Source organism: Triturus cristatus, chromosome 8, assembly GCF_964204655.1.
Source record: "Triturus cristatus chromosome 8, aTriCri1.1, whole genome shotgun sequence".
NCBI classification, from domain to species: domain Eukaryota; kingdom Metazoa; phylum Chordata; class Amphibia; order Caudata; family Salamandridae; genus Triturus; species Triturus cristatus.
The window spans coordinates 285398452-285423399 of NC_140591.1; the positions used below are offsets into that span (position 1 = coordinate 285398452).

The 24948-nt window shown below is 46.8% G+C and overlaps 1 protein-coding gene across 1 annotated transcript in view; it reads right to left on the bottom strand.

Annotated features, from left to right (window-relative positions):
- Window positions 1-24948, bottom strand: part of RDX (radixin) — a 573297-nt gene that overhangs the window by 22602 nt on the left and 525747 nt on the right. The window contains exon 13 of the mRNA XM_085621534.1: window positions 14863-15114. Coding sequence (XP_085477660.1) covers window positions 14863-15114 — 252 coding nt within the window. The remainder of the gene's footprint in view (window positions 1-14862; window positions 15115-24948) is intronic.

The following is a 24948-nucleotide window of genomic DNA, read 5'->3' on the forward strand; positions in this document are numbered from 1 at the left end:
CGTAGCCAACAAAGAGCTGGTCATTGACCCGGAACTGTTGTGTGCGGTCGAGATAGAACGAGAGCGCACGTTTTGGGTTCAGACGGTGGAGCCTCTCCTCTTCTCTTGAAGGGTGCGGAGGCGGAAAGAAAGTGGGCAGAGTTACAGTTTTCCCGAGATGAAAGGCAGAGACTACTTTTGGTAGAAAGGAGGGACGCGGTCGAAGCACAACCTTGTCCGGATGAATCACCAGGAAAGGAGGTTTGCAGGAAAGAGCCTGGAGCTCACTCACCCGCCGAGCGGAGGTGATGGCCACCAGAAGACCGTTTCAAAGTCAATAACCGCTAAGGACAGTTATGAAGAGGATCAAATGGAGCGCATATCAGATATGTGAGAACCAGGTTCAAGTCCCATTGAGGCATCACAAAAGGAATAGGAGGGAAAAGGTAAGTAATGCCTTTGAGAAATCTATTGACAACCGGGGACCCAACATGCACCTTCGACTGAGTTTGTCTGCCCTGGTGTTCAGGGTACCTGCCAGGTGTTGAACCACCAAGGAAATGCCTTGACGTTCCAGCCACATCCAGAGACGTAGAGTCTCCTGACATAGGGTCCACGACCCCACCCCGCCCTGTTTGTTGCAGTACCACATGGCGGTGGTGTTGTCTGTGAACACCTGCACTACTCTCCCCTTAACAGAGGGAAGGAATGTTTTGACTGCAAGTATGATCGCCCTGAGCTCCAAAAGGTTGATATGGAGCTTGAACTCCGTCGGCGACCAGAGGCCTCTGATCGCCGCCTCTCCCATGTGGCCACCCCATCCCAGGAGGGACGCATCCGTCACTACTGTGTGCTCCGGTTGGGGAAGGGAGAGGGATCTGCCGCTGACCCAACGCTGGTTCGTGAGCCACCACTGCAAGTCCTGTGCAGTGCCCTCCGAGATCTGGATGTAGTCGGACAGGTTCCCCCGATGCTGCGTCCACTGGAACCTCAGGTCCCACTGCAGAGACGGCATATGCCATCTGGCATGATCGATCAGCAGGATGCAGGAGGCCATGAGGCCCAGCAGCCGCAGTGTCTTCCTGACCAAAACCCAGGACCAAAAGATCTGAATCATAGCCCGAATGTTCCCGACTCGCTGTTCGGGAGGATAAACCCGAAACTGCGCCCTATCCAGAACGGTTCCGATGAAGAGGAGCTTCTGAGAGGGAATCAGGTGCGACTTCAGCATGTTGATGGAAAACCCCAGCAAATGCAGGAGGTCGGCCGTAGTCTGAAGGTGGGAGACGACTGCCTGGGGCGAGCCCGCCTTCAACAGCCAGTTGTCGAGATAGGGGAAGACTGAAACCCCTGATCTGCGCAGATGAGCTGCGACCACCGCCATCACTTTCGTGAACACCTGAGGGGCGCTGGTAAGGCCGAAAGGGAGCACGGTGAACTGAAAGTGCTCGTGGCCCACCGTGAACCGTAGGTAACGCCGGTTGGCCGGCATGATGGGGATATGAAAATAAGCATCCTGCAAGTCCATTGGTAACAGCCAGTCTTGCGGGTCTAGGGCAGACAAGACCTGAGCAAGCGGGAGCATCTTGAACTACTCCTTCCGGAGGAAGCGATTGATGTTCTGGAGGTCCAAGATAGGGCGAAGACCTTTGTCCTTCTTTGGAACCAAGAAGTAGTGGGAGTAACAACCACGACCTACTTCTGGCGTCGGAACGCGCTCGATGGCCCCCTTGGCCAAGAGGGCTGTATCTTCCTGCTGGAGAAGTGCCAAGTGTCCCCCCGACATGAGGTGGCATGGCTGGAGGGGTAGATTTGAAGGGGAGGGAGTAGCCCCTTCGGACCATTTGCAGAACCCACCTGTCCGAGGTTATGGAGCGCCAGTGGTGAAGGTGATGGCGAATCCTGCCACCAACTGGCGTCAGGTGGGCCTGAAACACCGGCATAGGTAGGTTTAGTGGCGGCGGCAGGGGAGGTGGTGGACTGACATGTCCGCTGTCCTCGGGACCCACCACGGCGGGTCCCACGTCCACGGCTTCACTGAGACTGGCTGCGCAGCCTTACGGGTCAGAAAAGAACGCGCCTGGGCGCCCCGACCTTGACCTCGAAAGGACCGAAAAGCAGACCCCAAGGGAGTACGCGTGGTGGGGAGACCCAAGGACTGGGCTGTAGCCCGAGAGTCCTTAAAGCACTCCAGGGTGCTATCTGCCTTATCACCAAAGAGGCGTGTACCATCAAAGGGCATGTCCAACAGGGTGTTCTGGAAATCCCCAGAGAAGCCAGTAGTTCGGAGCCAAGCAGAACGACAGAGCGCCACAGTTGCGGAAAGTGCCCTATCGAGAGAATCAGCCGTGTCAAGACCACAACAATTAGTAAATTTTGCAGCATCTCTCCCTTCGGAAATGGCTTGGGAGAGAACCGCCCGTGCTTCCACAGGGCACTGAGGCAGCACCTGTAGCCACAGTGTCCCACACAGAATGGGAATAGCGGCCTAGCAGACACGCAGTATTCACCGCCCGCAACCCAGAGCTGGCAGATGTGAAAATCTTTCCCAAATTGCTCCAGTTTCCTAGATTCCTTGTCCGGAGGAGCAGAGGGGAACGCACTTGGCGAGGCAGAAGCCTGGACAATCAGACTCTCAGGCGTCGGGTGTTGTGTGAGCAAGCTGGGATCGCCCGGCGGTGCACCACACCCTTGTCTACAGTGACTCCTGTGTTAGGTTTAAGCCAGGTGCCCAACAGAATATCAGTAAGCGCTTCATTGAAGGGCAGGAGAGGACTACGGCTGCAGGACCTCAGTTAGGAGATTGGTCCTGATAGGTACAGAAATGAGCTCGAGGTTAAGAGCCTCAGCTGCCCTACGCAAATCCACAGAAAACGTTCCAACCTCATCTGGGCCACGGAAGAAGAGGACAGAATGCCAGGGTGTGGAGAGAAATCCAGATCCACTGGACCCTCCACACCACCTCAGGCTCATTCTCGCATTGAGCGGTAAGAGGGTCCTCCGACCCCTCCCAGTATTCCCTTTCGCCCATCGGTTGCTAAAGAGGCTGGTAAGCACGAGGTGCCCTGGGAAACGGGATAAACTCCCCTCCAAGAAATGGAATGGGAGGGTAAGATACCAGTCCCGGTTCGGCGCCGTCGGGCGTCAGCGGTGGTGCCGAGGTTGGTGCCGGTGAGGGGGAGAGGAAGAGCGACGTCACCTCTTCGACTTTTTATGCCGCCTAGACTTACCTGTCCCCGATTCCGACGAGTGATGCCGATGGCTCCGCGACCGGTCTCTTGACCTCCCATGGGATCGGGACCTCGATAGGCGCCGAACCGATTGCCGGACCTCCGCTCCCACAAATCTTTCGGTGCTATGGCCCGACAATCGGGGCACGCCTCGGTGTCATGGGCGTGCCCCAAGCAGAAGAGACACGTCGTGAGGGTCCAATACCGACAAGTTTCGATGGTAGGCCCTACAGGACTTAAACCAGGGCATCTCTATTGCACCAGGAGTCAAGTACACGACAAAACATGTTGTCAGAAACCAAGTTAAAACTTTTAACTAGGGGTACCCGCTCTCTCTCGGATCTGCGCTGCTGCACGGAAAAAGAAAGAACTGACGTCAGCGCACGTGGGCGCATCCAAGAAGCTCTGATGACGTCATCTCGGCGGCTACGACGCCAGCGACGTACGCGGAGCCGTACGCCGCCGCCTACCAATGAGCAGGGGTGCTGCTGACGAAAAACTTTCCGGATCCAGTCTGACGCCTGGGGATATTCTAAGGTAAGGAATCTATCACTAACTTGTCTCTTTCAGATATAGCTGTAAGAAACATTAGTTAGAGATTCCTTACCTTAGAATTACCCCCAGGCGTCAGACTGGATCCGGAAAGTTTTTCGTCAGCAGCACCTCTGCGTGTCGGAAGGTGGTGTCAGTCAGCTCCGCGTCGGTCGTCGACAGGATGACGTCACGGCAGCTACTTAGACACCGCCCTTGCGCGCTGACGTCAGTTCTGTACACGACTTTTCGCAACAGAAACGCAGAGCCATGCAAGACACTGACCACTGGTACACAAAACTAGGGCCCTTAAAGGAAGTCCTTAACCCTAGAAATAAGTTCGCAGAACGGGGAGGATGGGTGGGGCGGTAAGGAATCTATAACTAACTAATCTTTCTTACAGATATATCGTTACCGAAGGTAAGTAACTTGATCATCTGAAAAACATACTAGTTCATCTGAAAAACACGTTAGTTATAGATTCCTTACCTTATATATCCCAGCAATACCAACCCCGGTGGTAGGTCTGCGAACCAAGATCACACCAGAAAGTCCTGGAGAACAGAACGGCCAAAGAAGCCGTCCCTTCGGACTTGGCTGCCCAGGCAGTAGTGTTTTGTAAACATGTGCAGCGATGCCCGCCTGACAGATGTAATTTAGAGGAACTCCTCTTCCCAAGGCAGTAGTGGCTGCCATTGCCCTGGTGGAATGAGCGCGTAGCCCGACTGGAGCCTCTTTTTTAGCCAGAGAAAACCATGCCTTAATACATAAAATGACCCATCAAGAAATGGTGCGTTTGTGTACGGCCCGACCTTTCTTGGTGCCCACGTAGCCAACAAAGAGTTGATGATCCACCCGGAACTGTTTTGTGCAATCGAGATAGAAAGAGCGCACGTTTTGGGTCCAGACAGTGGAGCCTCTCTCACTCCTTTGAAGGATGCGGAAAGAAGGTGGGCAAAACAATGGTCTGCCCGATATGGAAGGCAGTGACCACCTTAGGAAGGAAGGATGGACACGTCCTGAGAACCACCTTGTCTGGATGGACAGACAGGAAAGGAGGTTTGGAAGAAAGGTCCTGGAGCTCACTCACCCTTCTAGCAGAAGTGATGGCCACCAGGAAAGCAGTCTTGAGTCAAAAAGGACCGTTATGAAGCAGCTCAACGGGAGCGCCCATTAAATAGATAAGAACAAGATTCAAGTTCCACTGAGGCATAACGAAGGGGATTGGAGGAAAGAGATGTGTTAAGCCTTTTAAGAAATGGTTAACTACTGGGGACTTGAAAAGAGAAGGATGATCTGGCAGCCGAAGGAATGCAGAGATGACTGAAAGATAGCCCCTGATAGTGCCCAGAGCAGAGCCCTGCTGGGCTAAAGAGATGAAACAAGAGAAATTCAGAAAGAGGGGCAGAAAGGGAATCCACAGCCTTTGCTGTGCACCATGCCACAAACTTGTTCCACCGGTAGGCGTATACCGTCTTAGTGGAGGGGTGGAGGGATGCCTGGCTGCCAAGATAACGTCTCAGACTTCGGGAGGCAGGTCCAAAGACGTCAACTGCCGCCGCTCAATCTCCCTGCAAGGAGGTGGAGACTGGACAGGTTCGGGAGGAGGACCGTCCCCTACTGCTGCTACAGAAGATCCTCCCGAACAGTCAGTCTGATCGGAGGATCGATGGCCATGTTGAGCAGCTCGGGATACCATACTCTTCGTGCCCAATCCGCAGCCACAAGAATTACTTGGGCCCGGTTGCGCCTGATGATCTTCTGCACTCTGGTCAGAAGTGGTATAGGCGGAAAGGCGTACAACAGACCGCAGTTTCACTCGTGACGAAAAGCGTTGCCGAGGAAGTGCCGCCTCGGAAATTCCAACGCGCAGTAATGCTCACATTGCGTGTTCTCTTCGGTGGCGAATAGATCTAACCAAGGCTCTCCCCACTGTCGAAAGAGACCTTGCACCACCTCCGAGTGAAGACGCCATTCGTGATCCATCATACACCTGCAAGTGAGTTTGTCCGTCCTGGCGTTCAGTGAACCTGCCAGGTGTTGAACCACCAGGGAAATGCCCTGATGTTCCAGCCATGTCCAGAGGCGAAGGGCCTCCTGACATAGGGTCCACGACCACACCCCGAAGTGTTTGTTGCAGTACCATATGGTGGTGGTGGTGTCTGAACACCTGCACTACTCTTCCCCGGACAGAGGGAAGGAATGCTTTCAGTGCAAGACGAATCGCCCGGAGCTCCAGAAGGATGATCTGAAGCCCAGACTCCAACAGAAACCAGAGGCCTCTGATCTCCACCTCTCCCATGTGGCCGCCCCATCCCAGAAGGGATACGTCCGTCACCACCGTGTGGTCTGGTTGGGGAAGGGAGAGGGATCTGCCACTGAGCCAATCCTGGTTCGTTAGCCACCACTGCAGTTGATGAGCAATGCACTCCGAGATCTGGACGCAGTGTGACAGATTCCCCATATGCTGCGCCCACTGGAACTTCAGGTCCCACTGCAGAGCCCACATATGTTCGACCAACAGGATGCAGGAGGCCATGAGGCCAGCAGCCTGAGTCATTTTGACCGAAACCCGGGATAGAGGCTGGAAGATCGGAATCATAGCCTGAATATCCTGGACTCGCTGTTCTGGAGGATAGAATCGAAACCACGTCCTGTCCAGAACCGCTCCAATGAAGAGGAGCTTCTGAGAGGGAATCAGGTGCGACTTTGGCACACTGATGGAGAATCCCAGTGAATGCAGGAGGTTGGCTGTAGTCTGGAGGTGGGAGATGACTGCCTGGGGCGAGCCCGCCTTCAACAGCCAGTCCTTGAGATAGGGGGAAGACTGAAACCCCTGATCTGCGCAGATGAGCTGCGACCACCGCCATCAATTTCATGAACACCTGAGGGGCACTGGTAAGGCCAAGGGGGAGCACGGTAAATTGAAAATGCTCGTGGCCTACCGTGAACCGAAGGGAACGTCGGTGGGCCGACAGGACAGGAATGTGAAAATAAGCGTCCTGCAAGTCCAACGCTACCATCCAGTCTTCAGAGTCGAGGGCAGACAAGACCTGAGCAAGTGTCAACATCTTGAACTTCTCCTTCCGGGGGAAGCGATTGACGTCACTGAGGTACAAGATAGGACGCAGGCCCTTGTCCTTCTTGGGGACCAGAAAGTAGTGGGAGTAACAACCACGACCTACTTCTGGGACAGGAACACGCTCAATGGCTCCCTTGGCCAAGAGAGCAGTAACTTCCTGCTGGAGAGAGGCCAGATGGTCCTCCGACATGCGGTGGTATCTCGGTGGCATGGTTGGAGGGGTAGTCTTGAAGGGGAGGGAGTAGTCCCTCCGGGCTATTTGCAAAACCCACCTGAGCTAAAATCCTAACAAAGCAGAAATGCACAACGGCCCACGAAAGAAAATGTAACCAAATATTCTCAGAGTCCTTTTTAGGTCGGGCCTAGACAGCGCTGCGCTGTTTCTTTGAGAAATGTTGTATTTTAATTTTGTGGGATACAGCCCACCCCCTGGTTTTAATTTGTCAGTGTCCCTAAAAATTCCTTGCTTGTAAGTGGTTAATCTCGTCTTTGTCCCATCTTTTAGTCAATTATTAACTCCCAGGGGCAAAGCCCCAGGACTTACTAGCACTCTTCCACTTATGCCATTTTATTTCCTGGCTCAGGGACTATTTTTTTTGTTTTCAATGAGCAGTTTCTACAAGTATGTGCTCCCTCACCCTGCTCGTTCATGTCGATCTGCGAATATTGCAGGGTAACTCATCAGCAGCGTTCCTACTGCTGCTTCTAACCCTCCCCCCCGGGTTTATCTCACTACCCCACATGCCCATTTGCTGCTTCATCTAGCTCCCCTGCCCTCATCTCTGTTTCTTCCCCTACTCCCCCCCACCCCCCCTCCCACACACACACCAACCAGTCCATGCCGGCCGTTGGAAACAAGAGGTGGTCGGCAGGCACTCAAAACAAACACAACTGGACAGAGGCGAGCAGTGTGAAAAAAGGGCAGTGTGTTCAACACTGTATCAAGGTTCTGCTGACACAAATGGCTCTTTAATGCAGATAAAACCCAACATTCATGATCTCTCTAGCACAACAGGGATTTCCTGGAAGTCTGAGTCACGTCACAAAACATACTCACTCTCCCATTAGGCACCCTCCGGATCAAGTGAAATTGTCAAAACCTATCACATACTTACGAGAACAGGGTTTTTAAGTAAATTAAATATTTACTTAATACATCTGCAGAAGTGAAGGAATTTTAAAATACCCTAAGGGCAAAGTTCATTAAATAGTATTCATTGACTTAAAAGAAGGATTCCGACTAACACTCAACTCCTGGCACAGTAACCAAAAACAGGCTCATTTATTTTGGCCATGCTTGTGTTTAAGCTTCAAATAGCTTTCTGTAATTTAAAGGTGGTCCGAAAAAGGTAATGCAGTTTTTTGCGTCTTTTATTTCAAAGGACGTTGAGATAACAGGCCTGCAGCTTATATTGAAACTTCGGCAACCCGACACCTTTGGTTTAAAATTAAATTGCACTCTTATGTTTAAATGTCAACGCTTGCAGTTGGTCATCTGGCTTCTAATATACAGTGCACTGCTTTAAACTGTCGTATTTGGGTCTAAGTATTTCAGAAGCTAAACCAAAGTAAAAATCTATACACATACTTTGAAAAAGGACCTTTACCTATGCAATTAGCGGTAGGTGCCAGAAGTAGGGCGGTGTGTTTCATCACCTATAGGCCATAGCTCTGGAAGAAATGCATCATTTATCGGGCAGCCATCCGTCAGTCATTGTTAGATGTGAAGTCGGGCAGTATACTTTAAAGAAAGAATAATTGTATATCCTGTCAAGTGCTTTATCTGAAAGTATATGGTAAAAGTAATTTTAAGGCACTACAGGGTGTGGTGAATAGTGGCATTTTTATTATTTTGGATACCCCATCCCTCCTCCCAGGAAAATTTGACACCGAAACTATGACTTCCTTAAATTACTGGAGAACATTTGACATGCATAGTACACTAACCAGCTTTCCTTTCAGGTATAAATTTGCAACGCAGTTGTCTGCCGACCAATTTTTTCCAATTCCCATTCATTCTCTCTCTCACTCATTCTCTCTCACTCATTCTCTCTCTCACTCTCTCTAACTCTCTCTAACTCTCTCTAACTCTCTCTAACTCTCTCTAACTCTCTCTAACTCTCTGTCATTCTCTCTAACTCTCTCTCTCTCATTCTCTCTCATTCTCTCTCTCATTCATTCTCTCACTCTCACTCTCATTCTCTCTCTCACTCTCATTCTCTCACTCTCATTCATTCTCTCTCTCTCATTCATTCTCTCTCTCTCATTCATTCTCTCTCTCTCTCATTCATTCTCTCTCTCTCATTCATTCTCTCTCTCATTCATTCTCTCTCTCATTCTCTCTCTCATTCTCTCTCTCATTCATTCTCTCTCTCTCATTCATTCTCTCACTCTCATTCTCTCTCTCTCTCATTCATTCTCTCTCTCTCATTCTCTCTCTCTCATTCATTCTCTCTCTCTCTCATTCATTCTCTCTCATTCTCTCTCTCTCATTCTCTCTCTCATTCATTCTCTCTCTCTCATTCTCTCTCTCATTCATTCTCTCTCTCATTCATTCTCTCTCTCATTCTCTCTCTCATTCTCTCTCTCATTCTCTCTCCCTCTCTCTCATTCTCTCTCTCTCTCATTCTCTCTCTCTCTCTCATTCTCTCTCTCTCATTCTCTCTCTCTCTCATTCTCTCTCTCTCTCATTCTCTCTCTCTTATTCTCTCTCTCTTATTCTCTCTCTCTTATTCTCTCTCTCTCTCTCTCATTCTCTCTCTCTCTCTCTCATTCTCTCTCTCTCTCTCTCATTCTCTCTCTCTCTCTCTCTCTCATTCTCTCTCTCTCTCTCTCATTCTCTCTCTCTCATTCTCTCTCTCTCATTCTCTCTCTCTCATTCTCTCTCTCTCTCTCATTCGCTCTCTCTCATTCGCTCTCTCTCATTCATTCTCTCTCATTCATTCTCTCTCTCATTCATTCTCTCTCTCATTCATTCTCTCTCTCATTCATTCTCTCTCTCATTCATTCTCTCTCTCATTCATTCTCCCTCTCATTCATTCTCTCTCATTCATTCTCTCTCATTCATTCTCTCTCATTCTCTCTCTCTCTCTCATTCTCTCTCTCTCTCTCTCTCTCATTCTCTCTCTCATTCTCTCTCTCATTCTCTCTCTCATTCTCTCTCTCATTCTCTCTCTCATTCTCATTCTCTCTCTCTCTCTCTCTCTCTCTCTCTCTCCTTCCCTCTCTCATTCCCTCTCTCTCTCATATTAAGTGTGTGTTTCTTGTGTGTAGATCCGAGTGCTTCCACTGCGGTTCATAGGATAAACTTTGCAGAACTTTTCTTGACACCGCCATCCCAGTTTCCGGTGTTGCGACAAGGTCTGTGCAGCCAATATCCCTCGCAAGAAATGTACCTTTTCTTCCTTTTATTACAGACGGTCTGCAGACTGCTCCAGTCTCCTGTTTGGTCTTTGCTCTGTTGATGAGAAAGGAACGAGAATTCTGCAAGCCAGGAAAACCTACACCTTTTATGTGTTTGATGTCTTACCTACAGTCAAAAGAATCATTCTCTTTAAGGTTTGATGAGGCTCTTGCCTTCACCATTGGTCAGGGACTCCAAAATGTTGTCTTGTTGCACTGTTGCCTAGTCCTCCTGTCCAAACGGGACTACTTAGTCTCTGCGGAGGGAATTACGATCTACCCAGAGATGGGGTCTCTTTCCATGTTTCAGACCTGGTTTGGCTTCAGTATGCCTTCTCTCAGATCGACTACTGGTGGACAGTGTTCCCATCGTTTCCCTGTATATTCTTCAGCAGGAAATATTTGATAAAAAAAAGAAATGCTCTGCTTCTGCCAGTGTGCTTATCATACACTTTGTCCTTCTTGTGAAGAGAAGCAGAAAGTTAAAGTTTTTTGTCGTGTTACGATCTCTGAAGTGGCTCCCTTTTTCTGTCCGAAGAGGTCAGATATCCTAACTCGTTAGACTGTAAACCAGTTCCCATGTGAGAAAGTTTATAATGTCTACCTTAAAACAGCTAATGAATCCTGTCCAGAACATTTTCTGCAAAATGTCTGTGGTAAGATTTAGCACAGATCCTGAAGGCATTTTGTTTTTCCACACTAAGCAAAAGTCTCAAGAAAGGATTGGTTTGCTTGCAATGCTTTGTAAACCAAAAAAATGCATCGGACGTTGTTGTCCTTCATAACCATTATTTTCTTTTTAAATGGCCATCAAGGACTGCCTTTTATTGAACCCGACCAGTGTCCAGCATGGTGGGTTAGTGTACATATCTCTTTTTCGGTAACACTAAAACAGCCTTTTCCTCTGAGCATCAAATATGTGTTCTTATTCTCTGAAAGGTAGTAGAGACAGTCTTCAGAGAAATTGGATCAACTGCAGAAGGCAAGTTCGTGGATTGTTCTTCTCCCTTGGTGGTCCGCAGGAACATCAGCTGAGCTAACGAAGGCTGAGCCAACCTTCTGCTGCACTTCAGTTGATGTTTTTCACCATGCTGAAAGTACTGGGTCATCCCTCTTTACAATATTAAGTCTTCATAGTTAGGACCCAATGGCAATCGAATATATATTACTGCAGCAACAGAATTTATGAATACTGCACCAACTGCTGTATAGGCGGTGGGGTGTAATTAGGTGACTTCGTACTATCCATACCTGCTGTTTTGGGTCCTAGACCAAATGCGTCTTGAATAATGGTAGGTGAGTGCCAGTGCCCAGATTGCCTGTTTTTTTCCTCCTTTTACCAACAGGAGTGTCTCCCAAAATGGAGGTCATGACTCACCCGATTTTTGTGGCTCGTGCCTATAATGTGTTGCATGGCTACGCACTTATAAGGTCCAAAAAGCAAGACCTATTGGCTATGCCAATGCTGGTTTAAATTTGGTTTAGGAGTGCAGTGGGAGCACCAGCAATGATTAGGCAACATTTGCATAATGAAGGTGTCACACAGACAAGAGGCTTATAGAGTAGTTTTTACATTTCTTCAAAACACTGAGCATGTTAAGAATGTCAGGAACCTAGAGAAAAATATAATATTAATATACAAATCCAACTCTTTATTGAATACAGGGGTCAGTAATCAATTATCTTTCAATAACACAAAAAAAAGAAGCAAATCATTCTAGGGTAGAAGTAAATGGGACTCTCTCAGCTCCTTTTCCCCTCACGAGAGGGACGATCCAGGGATGCCCCTTGTCGCCTCTGTTGTTCGCCCTCAGCATCGAACCCTTAGCGATGTCCATTCGGAAGTCACCGGCGATTAAAGGTATACCTTTTGGGGGATACTTCTACAAAATCTAGCTTTTCGCAGACAACGTGCTGCTGTCCTTAGGGGAACCTGCTCTCTCCCTCCCAGCCGTGCAATCTGAATTGATCAGGTTTGAAGCTGTCGCAGGATTTAAAATTAATCTGAATAAATGTTACATACTTAACCTCACGGTCCCGGCAGAGGAGGCCAGGACATTGCAGGCACACTCTCCACTCCAATGTACTACACAATCTTTGCAATACCTAGGTATACAGCTGACACCACGTGTAGAAGGGCTATATAAAGCTAAATTTCCACCCAACTCCAAAATGATCTTAAGCGTTGGAAACCTCTTTATTTCATGGCTCGGTCACATACACGCGGTCAAAATGACAGTACTTCCCAAACTTCTATATCTATTTCAAGCACTACCTAATAAACTCGATAGAGACTTCCTCCCTAGGATTAAATCCTTGATCACTCAGTTTATCTGGCAGGGGGGGTGGAGGGCAAGACTATCCTTTTCAACCCTAAGGCGGCCTAGAGCGGAGAGTGGGGTGGGTTTGCCGGATTTCAGCCATTATTATAAAGCTGCCCAACTACGCATAGTAGCAGAATGGTCCAAATGGGAATCAGAGAAACACTGGCTCCACATGGACTGTGCCATTGCGGGGAGGACTATATGGGATCTCATATGGAAACCCAAGAGGGATCGGCCTGAGAACGCGTATATTAGCACCCCAACACGCACCATTCTGCAAGTATGGGATTCTATCTCTGGGAAAGCATGGTGGACTACATTCCCCTCACCATACACACCGATAAATTTCAATCCAGCCTTCCCTCCGGCACTCCAGGAGGGACCCTTTACCCCTGGAAAGAGGGGGGCTGCATAGCCCTATCCTACCATTTCCACAACCATGATATCCTCACTTTCGAGAACTGTAAACGGGAGTTCCAGTTAGACCAAGCTGAACACTTCCACTTCCTACAGCTCAAGCACTGGGCTCTTACCCCCCACAACCGTGACACGGCCACGAGAGAGAAAACAGAGTTTGAAAAGTTTGTGCTGAGGGTAGGCTCCATGAGAGGAGTGATTTCTTTCCTATATAACCTTCTACTCGCCTCCACACACTCCCCACTTCCTCGACTTATGGCAATGTGGGAGGGGGTAGTGCAAATAAGGAGTGGGCCAGGCTGTGGTCAGATATTACAAAATGTAATCACTCCTTGGAACTCGGGGAGGCACACCTTAAAACACTGATGGATTGGTATCTATACCTCACAAAACTCAAGAGAATCTTCCCGAATACTTCAGATCAATGTTGGAGGGGCTGTGGGTTGCTTGGCGACTTTCAGCATATTTGGAGGGACTGCCCCACAATCAAACCCTTCTGGGAGGAAATTTTAGCACACATCAAATGTATGTTGGGCTATCCTATCCCGTCTTCTATGGAGGGCACCCTCTTGGGCCTAAGAGACCAGTCGCTCAAACATCAAACTAAAGCAGATAAGGCCATTATGTGGACATGCATAGGAGTCACGAAGGTAACGATAGTGGCAACCTTGAAGAAAAGGGAAGCTCCCTCCCTCTCTATATGGCACTGTGGAAACTGTTGTGTCTGGGGAGGATGACGGATATCTTCCGGGATGATTATCAAAGCTTTGAATTTAAATGGGGACTGCTGGTCGGCTTTCTCACACAGGGGTTGCCCTTGGCAATGTGTCCACCCACGGTTAGGGACATGTACCTATTCCAATTTTAACGACCCCACAAATGACTAGGAAGTAGAGACACCATGACACGCCGCTGCCACCACCTACATTGTTTGTTGGAAGGGGAAGGGAGGGGGGGGGGGAGATTTTTTCTCCCCCCCCCCCCCCTTTCTTTTTCTCGGTCTCCTTTTCTATCTTTGCGGACTCCTTCCCAGTTGGAAGAGTCAAAGTTAAACCCTGTCACAAAAGAAAGACAGGTTGAACGCTTATTTCTTTAGTATGCGGAAAGTCCCATGCCTGAATAACATTGGAAACTGTACTTACCATTGGTGGACCATCACTAAGAAAGGCATGGGCCTCTGTTATATATTTAAGCTCAACCATGATGTAATTCCTATGCCTTACTCTCTACAATTGCCTTGCAAATTCCTATGCTGATTGGCAATGAAACGTATGATAAACTGTTAAACAGATGTTTGAGGAAAAAAAAAAAAAGCAAATGTCTCATCAGTTTTGGACAAGCCAAAGTACAAATAGCACCCAAAGTACAAATATACAAAGTACACATGTTATGCTCCCATCTAGACTGTTAGTTTAATAAAAATAAAAAATAAAAAGGATTAAAACCCAACTTTGGCACATGCTGCTTATCTAAAGAACACCATCACACATTATATTGGTATTTACTCCTTTCAGTAATATGGCACACAAGTACATACATAGGTGAAATGAATTTTTAACACACTATTGTTTCTTCTGCAGAATGTGTTACAGTTTGGGAGAGGAGGAAAATGTGAATGGAAGGTTAAGTAAGGTTTGACTGCCATGTTAAGGTTTGCATCCCACAAACTGTTCTTAATATTCCTTGGTTTAAAATATTCAAGTCTAAAACGCCAAATCAAATTCTATAGTTCACATTTACCAGTGAAAAGTTAAAATGTAAATAAACTGTTTCAGTATTTGGTTTCCAAAATGTGACTGAACATATTTTCATCAACTACAGTAGAGAACTGTGTGAATGAGAATGCAAAAAAGCTGTGACATCAATTGTCCAGATTCCTTTAATAAAACATTATTACCTGAAGCTGTTTCTTAACACGATCATTTTTCTGCGTTTCAGTAAGCCTTTCTTCCTCATTTCTGTTGTCGATTACCCCTTCAGATGACAACTCTGCACTAGCCTCATCATTATTCTCATCATGTTCATCATGCTCATTTTCGGTTGACGGGATTGCAGGTGGAGGTGGCGGTGGAGGTGGTGGCGGAGGAGCAGACATCACAGTTTTCAGCTCTTCTTTGGTTTTTTCCAAATCCTCTTGTGCTGCGAAAGCCTAAACAGGGCATAGATGTAACCACTGTTAATTAAACTGCTGCCAGAAGAGAAAGAAGCAGGTCAGAGAATGCCAAATATAAAACAGGAGCTACTTTTACAAACTGTTCTTCCTTGTGACCAATGCTCTGTAAAGCAATAAAGTTGGTGCATAAAATAATCCCAATCAACACAACATATGGAGGCAACATTCCTACAGACATTGGGACCAGAAGCAAGAGAGCTAACAGGTCTCTTGAAGTTGGACACAGCTGAAGTTTTTTTTAATGTCAAGAAAAAACAAAACATTTTTCCTATGTTTACTCCAGGATTCCGAAAGACCACAGTAGGTAACTAGAATGATAATGGGGTGAAGTAAGTAGATTCAGTCTGGAAATAAGGCTGCTGTTGAGCTTTAGCAAAGTTAAAACATCAATTGCCCAAAAGGTGAATAAAGATGTCTGTAAGGATTCATGGCCTTACCCTCGATAGCTGTAGATCAAGTGAAATGCTTCTGCTTGCAAAATGCTTGTAAAGTATTTTAGCACCACCAGAACACGACTTAAGTCAAGAAATGCACTGGATAAAATCCACATATTAATTTAGTAAAAGGATTGGTAAAGTCAATAAGTTTGATAATTACCTGCACAAGTGTGTATATGTGCATGCTTGTATTTGTCTGCATTAAGACTTTCAGGCTAGGCTTATTAGCATTGTCATTGTCTGACCCTTATCCCACATACAGCCATCGCAGACAACAGAAGAATAAGATACCTACTTTCAGCAACTATCTTTCTGATGCATATTATAACTGCAGATTCCTCACTTTGTGAATGCCTCAAGGTATCGGGGTGGATCTGGAGAATGTTTTCAGCATTTTTCTTGCACACTGGTAGGTTGCATTGTGCAGCTTCATAAACTCCATCCCGGAAGTGAAGCTTAAGATGCATATAATCACCACCTATGCACATGGACATCCATTTCTTCCTGAACTCTGTTCACACAGCCATTGGGTGATCTGATTTGACTGCAGATCTCTCAAGTGGGACCTTTTCAAGATGTAAAAGAAAAGCTAATTGCACAAAATGGGGAGGTGGGAGAGTTGGTAAGGAATCTGTGGTTAGATGAAGTATCCACAAGAAAGAGCATTACCAAAGTTAAGTAACTTGCTGTGATGGATACTTCTTGGATACTTTTAACTACAGATTCCTCACCTTCTGATTATATACTTTAGCAGTACACGGCAAGTTCTCAGCAGTGGTTAAAGATCCGCATTTTTGAACTACAGCCCTAAAGGCCACACAGCATCACGCAGCAGTTCTTACCTGGCTCCTGGGCAGAATCCCAGCTACCTCCTGCACTCTCGCTGGTAGTCTACCTCGCCGCCTCTGGTCAAACTGAGGCCGCTGTTGAGGAGGACTACAGCCCCCAGCATCCAATCGGAGACACGCCCACATCCGGCGGAAAGCGCGCCCGGAGGCACTACTTCAACCGAAGCTCTCCCGGTGGAGAGGGGGGTCCGCATTTTTGAACTACAGCCCTAAAGGCCACACAGCATCACGCAGCAGTTCTTACCTGGCTCCTGGGCAGAATACCAGCTACCTCCTGCACTCTCGCTGGTAGTCTACCTCGCCGCCTCTGGTCAAACTGAGGCCGCTGTTGAGGAGGACTACAGCCCCCAGCATCCAATCGGAGACACGCCCACATCCGGCGGAAAGCGCGCCCGGAGGCGCTACTTCAACCGAAGCTCTCCCCGCGTCGCGGGACGCGCGCGGGCATCGCCGGGCTAAGCCCGGGCAAAGGGCGGGCCGTCTGAGGCCGTCCGAGGGCGCCTGAGGACGGGACGGGCCACATTATTGTTATCTGCTATTACGTGCCAGTACCTTTGGGTCAGAGTCTTTATAGGTATTGCTGCTGTAGAAGTCCATTGACGATTAGTAATATTAACACTTGATTAAATATCAGGCACTGCTATAGTATAGTGGTATGATGTCCAAACAAAAAAACTCCTTGACGTCAAATACCATGGACAACTACTTGGTCCAGATCGTTAGCAAGATTAACAATGATAGGAGGGCGTCACTGGGGAAAACATGTTCTCCCAATTCCCCACCGTCGATTCCTTTGTCGGGCTTACCGTTGGATTCTCCCTCACAGGCCATTAGTAGCACTTCCACCGACTTAGCGATCCCAGATAGCGACAACTCTGAACTATGTGTGCCCCCAGCCCTTAATTCGCCATTTAATTCTGTCTTAGACATAGTAGAGGTTGTTGAAGTGGCAGATCCACAGTCTCCCGCCCTTCCCCTGAGGACCAGGGTAGTTAGAGCGTGTAGAAAGTCCCAGACTAAAAGCAATGGGACTCGCTTAGGGAGGAAAAGGGTAACCATGGCAAACAAAAGCGCGAATAAAGAAGACGCATCAGGGTCACTTGCTAATAAAGACCCTGAAATTGAGCTCTCTGCGAAGATTGTAAATATGATCGACACCAAAATAGAAAGTATCATTACACCATTGGTAGCTAAAATCGATCACCTTATGGCAGAGGTAGCCAGATTGAACGCCATAATAAATAGGCCAGTGGACGAAGTCACTAGAGTAATACCTTTGGCACCAAATGTATCTATCATAAATAGGGTGCCCTCTAACGGAGGACTAAGTGCTGCAATAAATGAGACAGCCAATGCCCCACTTCTACAACCTGGAACCAATAAAAATCTCCAGAAGGTAAATAAAGATAGTTATAATGTCCCATCACTGGTCAGTGACCAATTCCAATGTATCACTGAGGCCGAACCCCTTACATTGGTTCTTGCTAATGTCCCTATTTTGTCGGCTGATAAAGCAGAATCTACATCTTCCTTGATCAGTAAATCTTTACACTGGTTGGTAAACAACATGAAGATGACTCCTTGGGGCGAGCAAAAATTAGCAGGGGAAATTATCATGGCAAGAAGAGTCCAATGGTTAGGGCACTATCCAAAAAAATTTAAAGGAGATTGTGTGGTTCTTAATTTTTCTAATCCCGAAGTCCTCCCAAATGTTTTGGCTAATATATCCCCCCCCCCCAGCGTAGGCAGGGTGCTATCATCCCACTAACTCTCAAATATTTCTACCATAAGAGAAACAGAGATGCCCACCGAGTGACATTGAGACCAGGGTGGACTCCGGCCCTAAGCATAGGGGGTAGGAGTGATTCCATTAGTAAGTGTAATATTAGTCTAGAAAATAGGTTTGGGGTTTTATCTGACTTGAATGCCTGCGATTGACTTGATGGAGAAACTAATCCATCTAATAAGAATATAGTACTGTCCAATACTGTGACCGTCTCTTCAACTCATGTTAGCTGCAGTGAAATTGGGGCAGTAGGTCACCATAGAGAAATTCAGGTTGTTGCAATTGAATCACAGGGGTTAGCATCCCCTAATGATCCTGGAGGTGCGAGTACAGTACCTGATGTAGTAGTAAATGTTTCACCAGGCTTTCCATGTACTAATATTGACCATGTGGGTAGGTTAGCTGGCAAGACACATGGTTCATTGATTAAAGATCCTCCTTGCCCTCTTGCATCTGACTCAGGATTGACTATCCTATCCTGGAACCTTGCAGGTATAGCCAACAAGCTCCATTCTACTGCATGGTGCAGCTTTGTTGATCGATTTGATATAATTTTATTTCAGGAATCGTGGTCCCTGGACCCAGTTTTCCGCACTGGATTTCTCAATTTTTATATACCTGCTACCAAAAAAGCAAAAGGTCGCCCATCTGGTGGTTTAATAATCTGGGTACGTCAATCATTATGTTGTAAAATTATTCAATCTAGCCTTCCATCCAATGATATTTTGTCATTAAATCTTATCTGGCCCAATGACAAGGGTATGGCTATTTTCAACGTTTATGCTCGAGGGATGATTGGAGGAACCCTGTCTGATGTGACAACTGACTTGGATCACCAACTCGCAGCGCTTCCTCCTGAAATGATAATAATCGTAGGAGGAGATTTCAATACGACCTTTGAGCCCCTTGGCCCTGAGGATCAGTTACTTGCTGTTGAAGAGGATATTAGGTGGGGCATTCCCCAGCTAGATCTCCCCCTGGTTAAGAGATGGTCAGCCGCAGCCATTCAACTCAAAGCACTCTGTCTGGAAAGAGGGCTCAGAGCCGCTAATGGGCGCACCCAGTCAGATCGCCAGGGTGCAAGTACGTTTGATAATGGTAGGTTTTCTAGTCGTATTGATTATTTCCTGGTGGATATTAGAGTCTGGAACAGACTGAACGACATGTCCATAATTCCACGGGATGAAAGTGATCACAATCCCCTGTGTTTGGAACTACAATCGCCAAATATTCCTAAAATACCCAAAACTGGGGGGGGAGAAAACTACCCTGGACATCGTCGTATCGAATAACATGCGACATGTCAAATGGGATAGATTTATAGAGAAGTTGGAAAATTTAGAGGACCTTAAAAAAGCTACCACTAGCGAGGTGGCCAATTTAAGTTCCCAATTGACTAATAAAAATTTCCATCTAATCATGCTTGAGGCCCATACTATTTTCTTCTCAAAACTCCAAGGGTTTTTTATGAAGTCCTCTAGGATTGGAAAATCCAACAAGGGAAAACCACCAGAGGTGGGATGGTTCAATAAAACCTGCAAAATAGCTCACCAGAATTTGAGTGTAGCTTTGAGATCAAGAAACACGGAAGATGTGAGACTAGCTAGGAAGCTATATAGAAAAGTGCAGCTAGTGGCCAAGAAAGAGTGGGATGAGGAACAGTGGCAAGATTTGAAACATGCATGCCTTGCTAAAGACCAAAAACAATTTTGGGCTATAGTAAAATGGGATAGAGGCGGGATTGCTCCATCACCCCAAAATAATGTGGCAAAAAACCAATGGGTAGATTTTTTTAGACCACAGTACGCTTCTGTCTTATCTGAAGGAGAGCACTCACTTCCCCCTACCATCTATTTCCAAACGCAGGTGTTTTCGATCAAAGATGTTAACTTAGCTTTGGATAGTGTAACAGGGGGCCGAGCTCCTGGAATGGACGGGATACCTGCGGACGTGTTTTTAACTGACAGATCATCTTGGTGTCAATATTTCCAATGGCTAGCCAATTCAATAGCCATGGGTGCACCTATTCCTTCTTCATGGAAAGGGGCGGAAATAATTCCGCTTTTCAAAAAAGGTGATAAATCACGCCCAAGCAACTATAGACCTATTAGTCTTATAGACTCAGCTCAAAAACTAATAGGTCGACTAGTGCAAAATAAGTTACAATCTTGGGTTGAAGAAAATAATATTTTATCACCGTACCAAGCCGGGTTTAGACCCTGCACCAGCTCTGTTGACCAAGTCTTTTACTTTCTAGCTCTTTACTGGAGGAATGTGAAGCTGACTAATGGGACCTTTTATGCGGTCTTTATAGACTTGAAATCAGCTTTTGACCTGGTGCCTCGCCCTAAACTTTGGAGGGTCCTTGCTGAAGCAGGAATGGCCCCGGAACTACTAACGTTACTCATCCGCTTACATGAGAATAATTACGCACGAATTAGATGGGGAACTCAGGGGGAGGTGACTGACCCATTTCCTGTTGAACGTGGCGTTCGACAGGGATGTGTCTTGGCGCTCACGTTGTTCTCCTTATACATTAATGGGATAGTTGACCACCTTGGATGTTCCCCCACGGACGCCCCTGTATTAGCAGGGTCCCGAGTGCCTGTTCTCATGTTTGCGGATGACACGTTGATAGTTTCGCGAACTCCAAGTGGATTACAGAAAGCGCTAAATGTATTTGCTGATTTCTGCCAAGAACGGGGCCTTGAGATAAATACCTCCAAAACTAAATTTATGTGTTTAAACCAGTGACAAAACTTTAGAGGAGTTATTAAATTTAACGGTATTCCGCTGGAACAGGTTGAGGCTTTTACATATCTAGGAATATCCCTTCAGAATAACATGAAATGGTCAAACCATATTGACATGGCTGTTCTAAAGTTTCACCAGTTACCAGGTGCAATTGTTTCTAAACATAAATCTTCCTTGACCAAACCAATTAGCCCCGCCCTGGAAATTTACAACATGAAAGTTATTAGTGCTTCCTTGTATGGCTCGGAACTATGGGGTTTTGCCAACCTGAACCAACTAAGGTTGGCTGAAAACAAGTTCTTACGTTGCCTAACAGGTGTTCCCCAAAGTACTCCAATGATCCCGCTTAAATATGACTTAGGCAGGAAAAAAGTTGAGGATCTGGCACGATTACGGCCGCTTCTGTATTGGCGGCGGATCATGGTAACCCCAGAACTATCACATTATGCCACCGCCCTGAAAGATATTATTAGGGCTGACCGTTTTCATTCCATCTTATGGCTCAAATAAATTAAGGATTTGCTCATAAAACTGGAGTTAGGGCATTTATGGAATGACCCAAATAGTTCAAGTTTTCCATCAAAACCAATCCTCAAGAAACTGTACTGGGATATGACCTTGACATCTGCCTCTTGTTCTGGCCAAAACTCCAACTTGACTGGTCGATTATTTGATATTAAATCTTTACCATCTTGCGAGGCATTTTGGGACATTATAGAGAGGCCCATGGACAGGAAACTGTACTTCCAGTTTAGAATCGGGTCTCTCCCTGTAAAAGCTTTTACCCATAGATGGTCATCTTCCCAGGATGATAAATGCCACTATTGTTTAGACCCGATTGAGGACATAGGTCACTTGCTGTTTGTGTGTCCGTTGTATATTGCCCCCCGCCTTAGGTGGTTAAAGCCAGTATGTTCAAACTTGGGAACACGTAGCTACAAGGAAGCCCTAAGAATTCTAGAATCTGATTGCACTCCTTGCTTGGCTATTGCTGTTGCAAAATTTCTGGGGTGGGCATGGTTATTACGTCTTCGTGCCCTGAAATCCCTTGAAACTGGTCAGTGAATGCTTGATACCAAGAAATGTCTAATTAATTCTATATCTAATATCTGATCTTTTAAAAGGATTTTACCTATCGATGTTGTTTTTATCAAGCTATTCGCCAGCATCATGATTTAATGTATTTTTATATATTGTATTTTAGCTTAGTATTTATGATATGGTTAGGATGTATTTGCTTTTATGACAAGCTGTTGAATAAAGCTTTTGAAACTTGAGATCAAGCAAATTATCTCCATACTGCTGGAATACCCCCTGCATCAACTCTGAGTGCAACTGCCATTAGTGATCTGCTAAGCAATGTCGAAGGTTTGTCCACCCTGGCTTTCAATTGTCCTGCCAGATGTTTGACTACAAGAGAAATGCCATGGCAACGTAGCCAGTTCACCAGGCAGACTAAGTCTCTTTGCACAGGACCCAACTGCCCATTCTACCCAGTTTGTTGCAGTACCACATAGTGGTGGTGTTGTCTGTGAGAATCGGAAACAGCCTCTCCTTAATGGTCATGAGGAAGTTCTTTAGTGACAAGTGAATCGCCCACAACTCCAGGTTGATGATGTGGAGCTGGGTTTCCACCATAAATCAGAGTTCACTGATCTCCACCTCTCCCACATGACCTTCCTAACCTAGCAAGAATGCCTCTGTGTGTACCGCCAGTTGTGCGTGGGGTGGAGAAAGGTTCAGATTCTACTGCTGAGCCTGGATGTGCCATCTGATACGTACCACAAGCAGGATGCATAAGATAAAAAGGCTAAGAAGCCTCACAGACACTCTCACTGAGGCGCTAGACAGAGGTTGAAACATTGGGATAGTGGCCAGATTGTCCTGAACTCTCTGAGCCAGTGGAAAGCATTGAAAAAGCATTGTGTCCAGATAGAACACTACCAATAAATGGGTGTTGCTGTGTAAGGGTAACGTTAGACTTTGGCACTTTGATTGAGAACCCCAAGGATGTGAGGAGGTCTGTCGACTGAAGGTGGTCTCCGACTGTCTGCGCCAAGTTCACCTTTAGCAGCCAGCCAATGAGGTATGGGCAAACTGCTAATCCCAAGGTCTAAATATGTTTTGCGACCATCATCACTTTTGTGAAGAAACGTGGGGAACTGCTGAGTTCGAAAAGGAGCATCAAAAAGTGAAAATGCTCTTGGCCCACCTTGAACTGCAGGAAATGCCTGTGGGACTGCAGGTGGGGATATTAAGAAAGACATCCTGCAAATCCAACGCCACTATCCAGTCGCCTGGAATCAAGGCAGATACAACTTGGCCAGTGTGAGCATCTTGAATTTATCCTGCTTGAGAAAGAAGTTGAGAGGGTGAGGATTAAAAATAGGATAAAGGACTATGTCCTTCTGCACCAAGAAATAACAAATAGCATCCAGTCCCTATTTCTAATGGAGAGACCCCCTCTATGGCTCCTGAACTTCCGTTAATTTGACCAAAATAATGGTTAAGAAAAAGTCTGCCAGGCTGCAGGACTTCTGATAGCTCATGCATCTTTTAAATTCCAAAAAAGACAACTGAAGATCACAGACTACTGAATAAGCACTACAAAAGAGGTGGATTCTTCAGTACAGGTCAGAGGAGAATTCAACCCGGTGTCTGGGGACGTATCTAGCCCACTGGCCTCCTGAAGGTACATAAAAAACTTATCATATAACTGATGGTGACCCATATCATTGTGATTTTCATCAAGATCACGGTAAGTATGGTCTGAATTTGAGCCAAAGGGATTCAGAAAAATTGTCTGTTTGGGGATAATGTTTGAATCCTCTCAGTCTAAGAGGGGTTATCCTGTCAGCTGAGGCAAACTGGGGGAGGACACGACTTCAGGTGAGATTGTGCCATATTTGGTTCTTAGTCTGACACCACAGTGGATTCTTCTTCCAGCATTGGAGTATCTGTTCTGGCATAAACGTGCATTAGAACCAGTGTGGTAGGTGGTGCCAGAGCAAGGACATAGTTCGATTGTGGAGATGGGTGGGACACTGCTACGGGGGTCAAGAGGCATGGAGATGGGCAGAACACTGCTGCGGGGTCAAGAGGCATAGACTGTTTGGGGATGGAACTGCTGGCAGTAGCTTGCAGGAGGCCAATGGTGCACCAGAGGGAGACCGCAGCAAGCTGAAGGTATGCAAGAGAGCCTCCTTGAGGGTTTTGGTCTGTTGAAGCGTTTCGGATAGTCCCAGAAACTAGTTGCATCTAGACGATTTGGGGAGAAGGGGGGGCAGGAGGGGGGGTGTAGGTTGGATAGGGGGAATTATTTCCTCAGCAGGAGTTTGAGACAGAGAGGCAGATGGTCGTAGAGTGGGTTTGTGGCCTCTACTTTGACCTAGTGCAGCCTTTCCTTAGTTTCTGCCAATGTTCCGAGACAGGCTTTGGCTTCGCCCTCACGGACCACCTTCAGATTAGTCTTGGACCTGTCCTAGCAAGATGTGGAGTTGTGCAAGTACTCAAGACACTGGAGACACACATTCCCCATTGATGGTCATCAGGAGAAATGCCTTCAGTGGCTATGCGAATCACCAACTCCAACAGGTTGAGGTGAAGCCAGGTTTACACCAGAGATCAGATCCTCTGATCTCCACCTCTCCAGATGACCTCCCCAAACCCAGGAAAGATTTATTGATCTCAACTGTCAATTGTCCTATAGCTTTTGAGCAGCCACTCCTGCAGCTCGTTTGCAGTCTCCTCTGACACCTGGATACAATATGATGGGTCCTGTTGGTGCTGAGCCCACTGAGACTTCAGATCCCACTGCAGAGCCCTCATGTGCTGCCAGCTGACTAGCAAGATGTGATGTCAAACTTTCAACATAATACCCTAAATCTGGTAAGGTATTAAAAATGGCCATAAATGGAGTTTAGAATATTCCATAAGAATTTTAATATAAAAATGTATTGAAAAGAGCAAAAGAATATCTCATGTT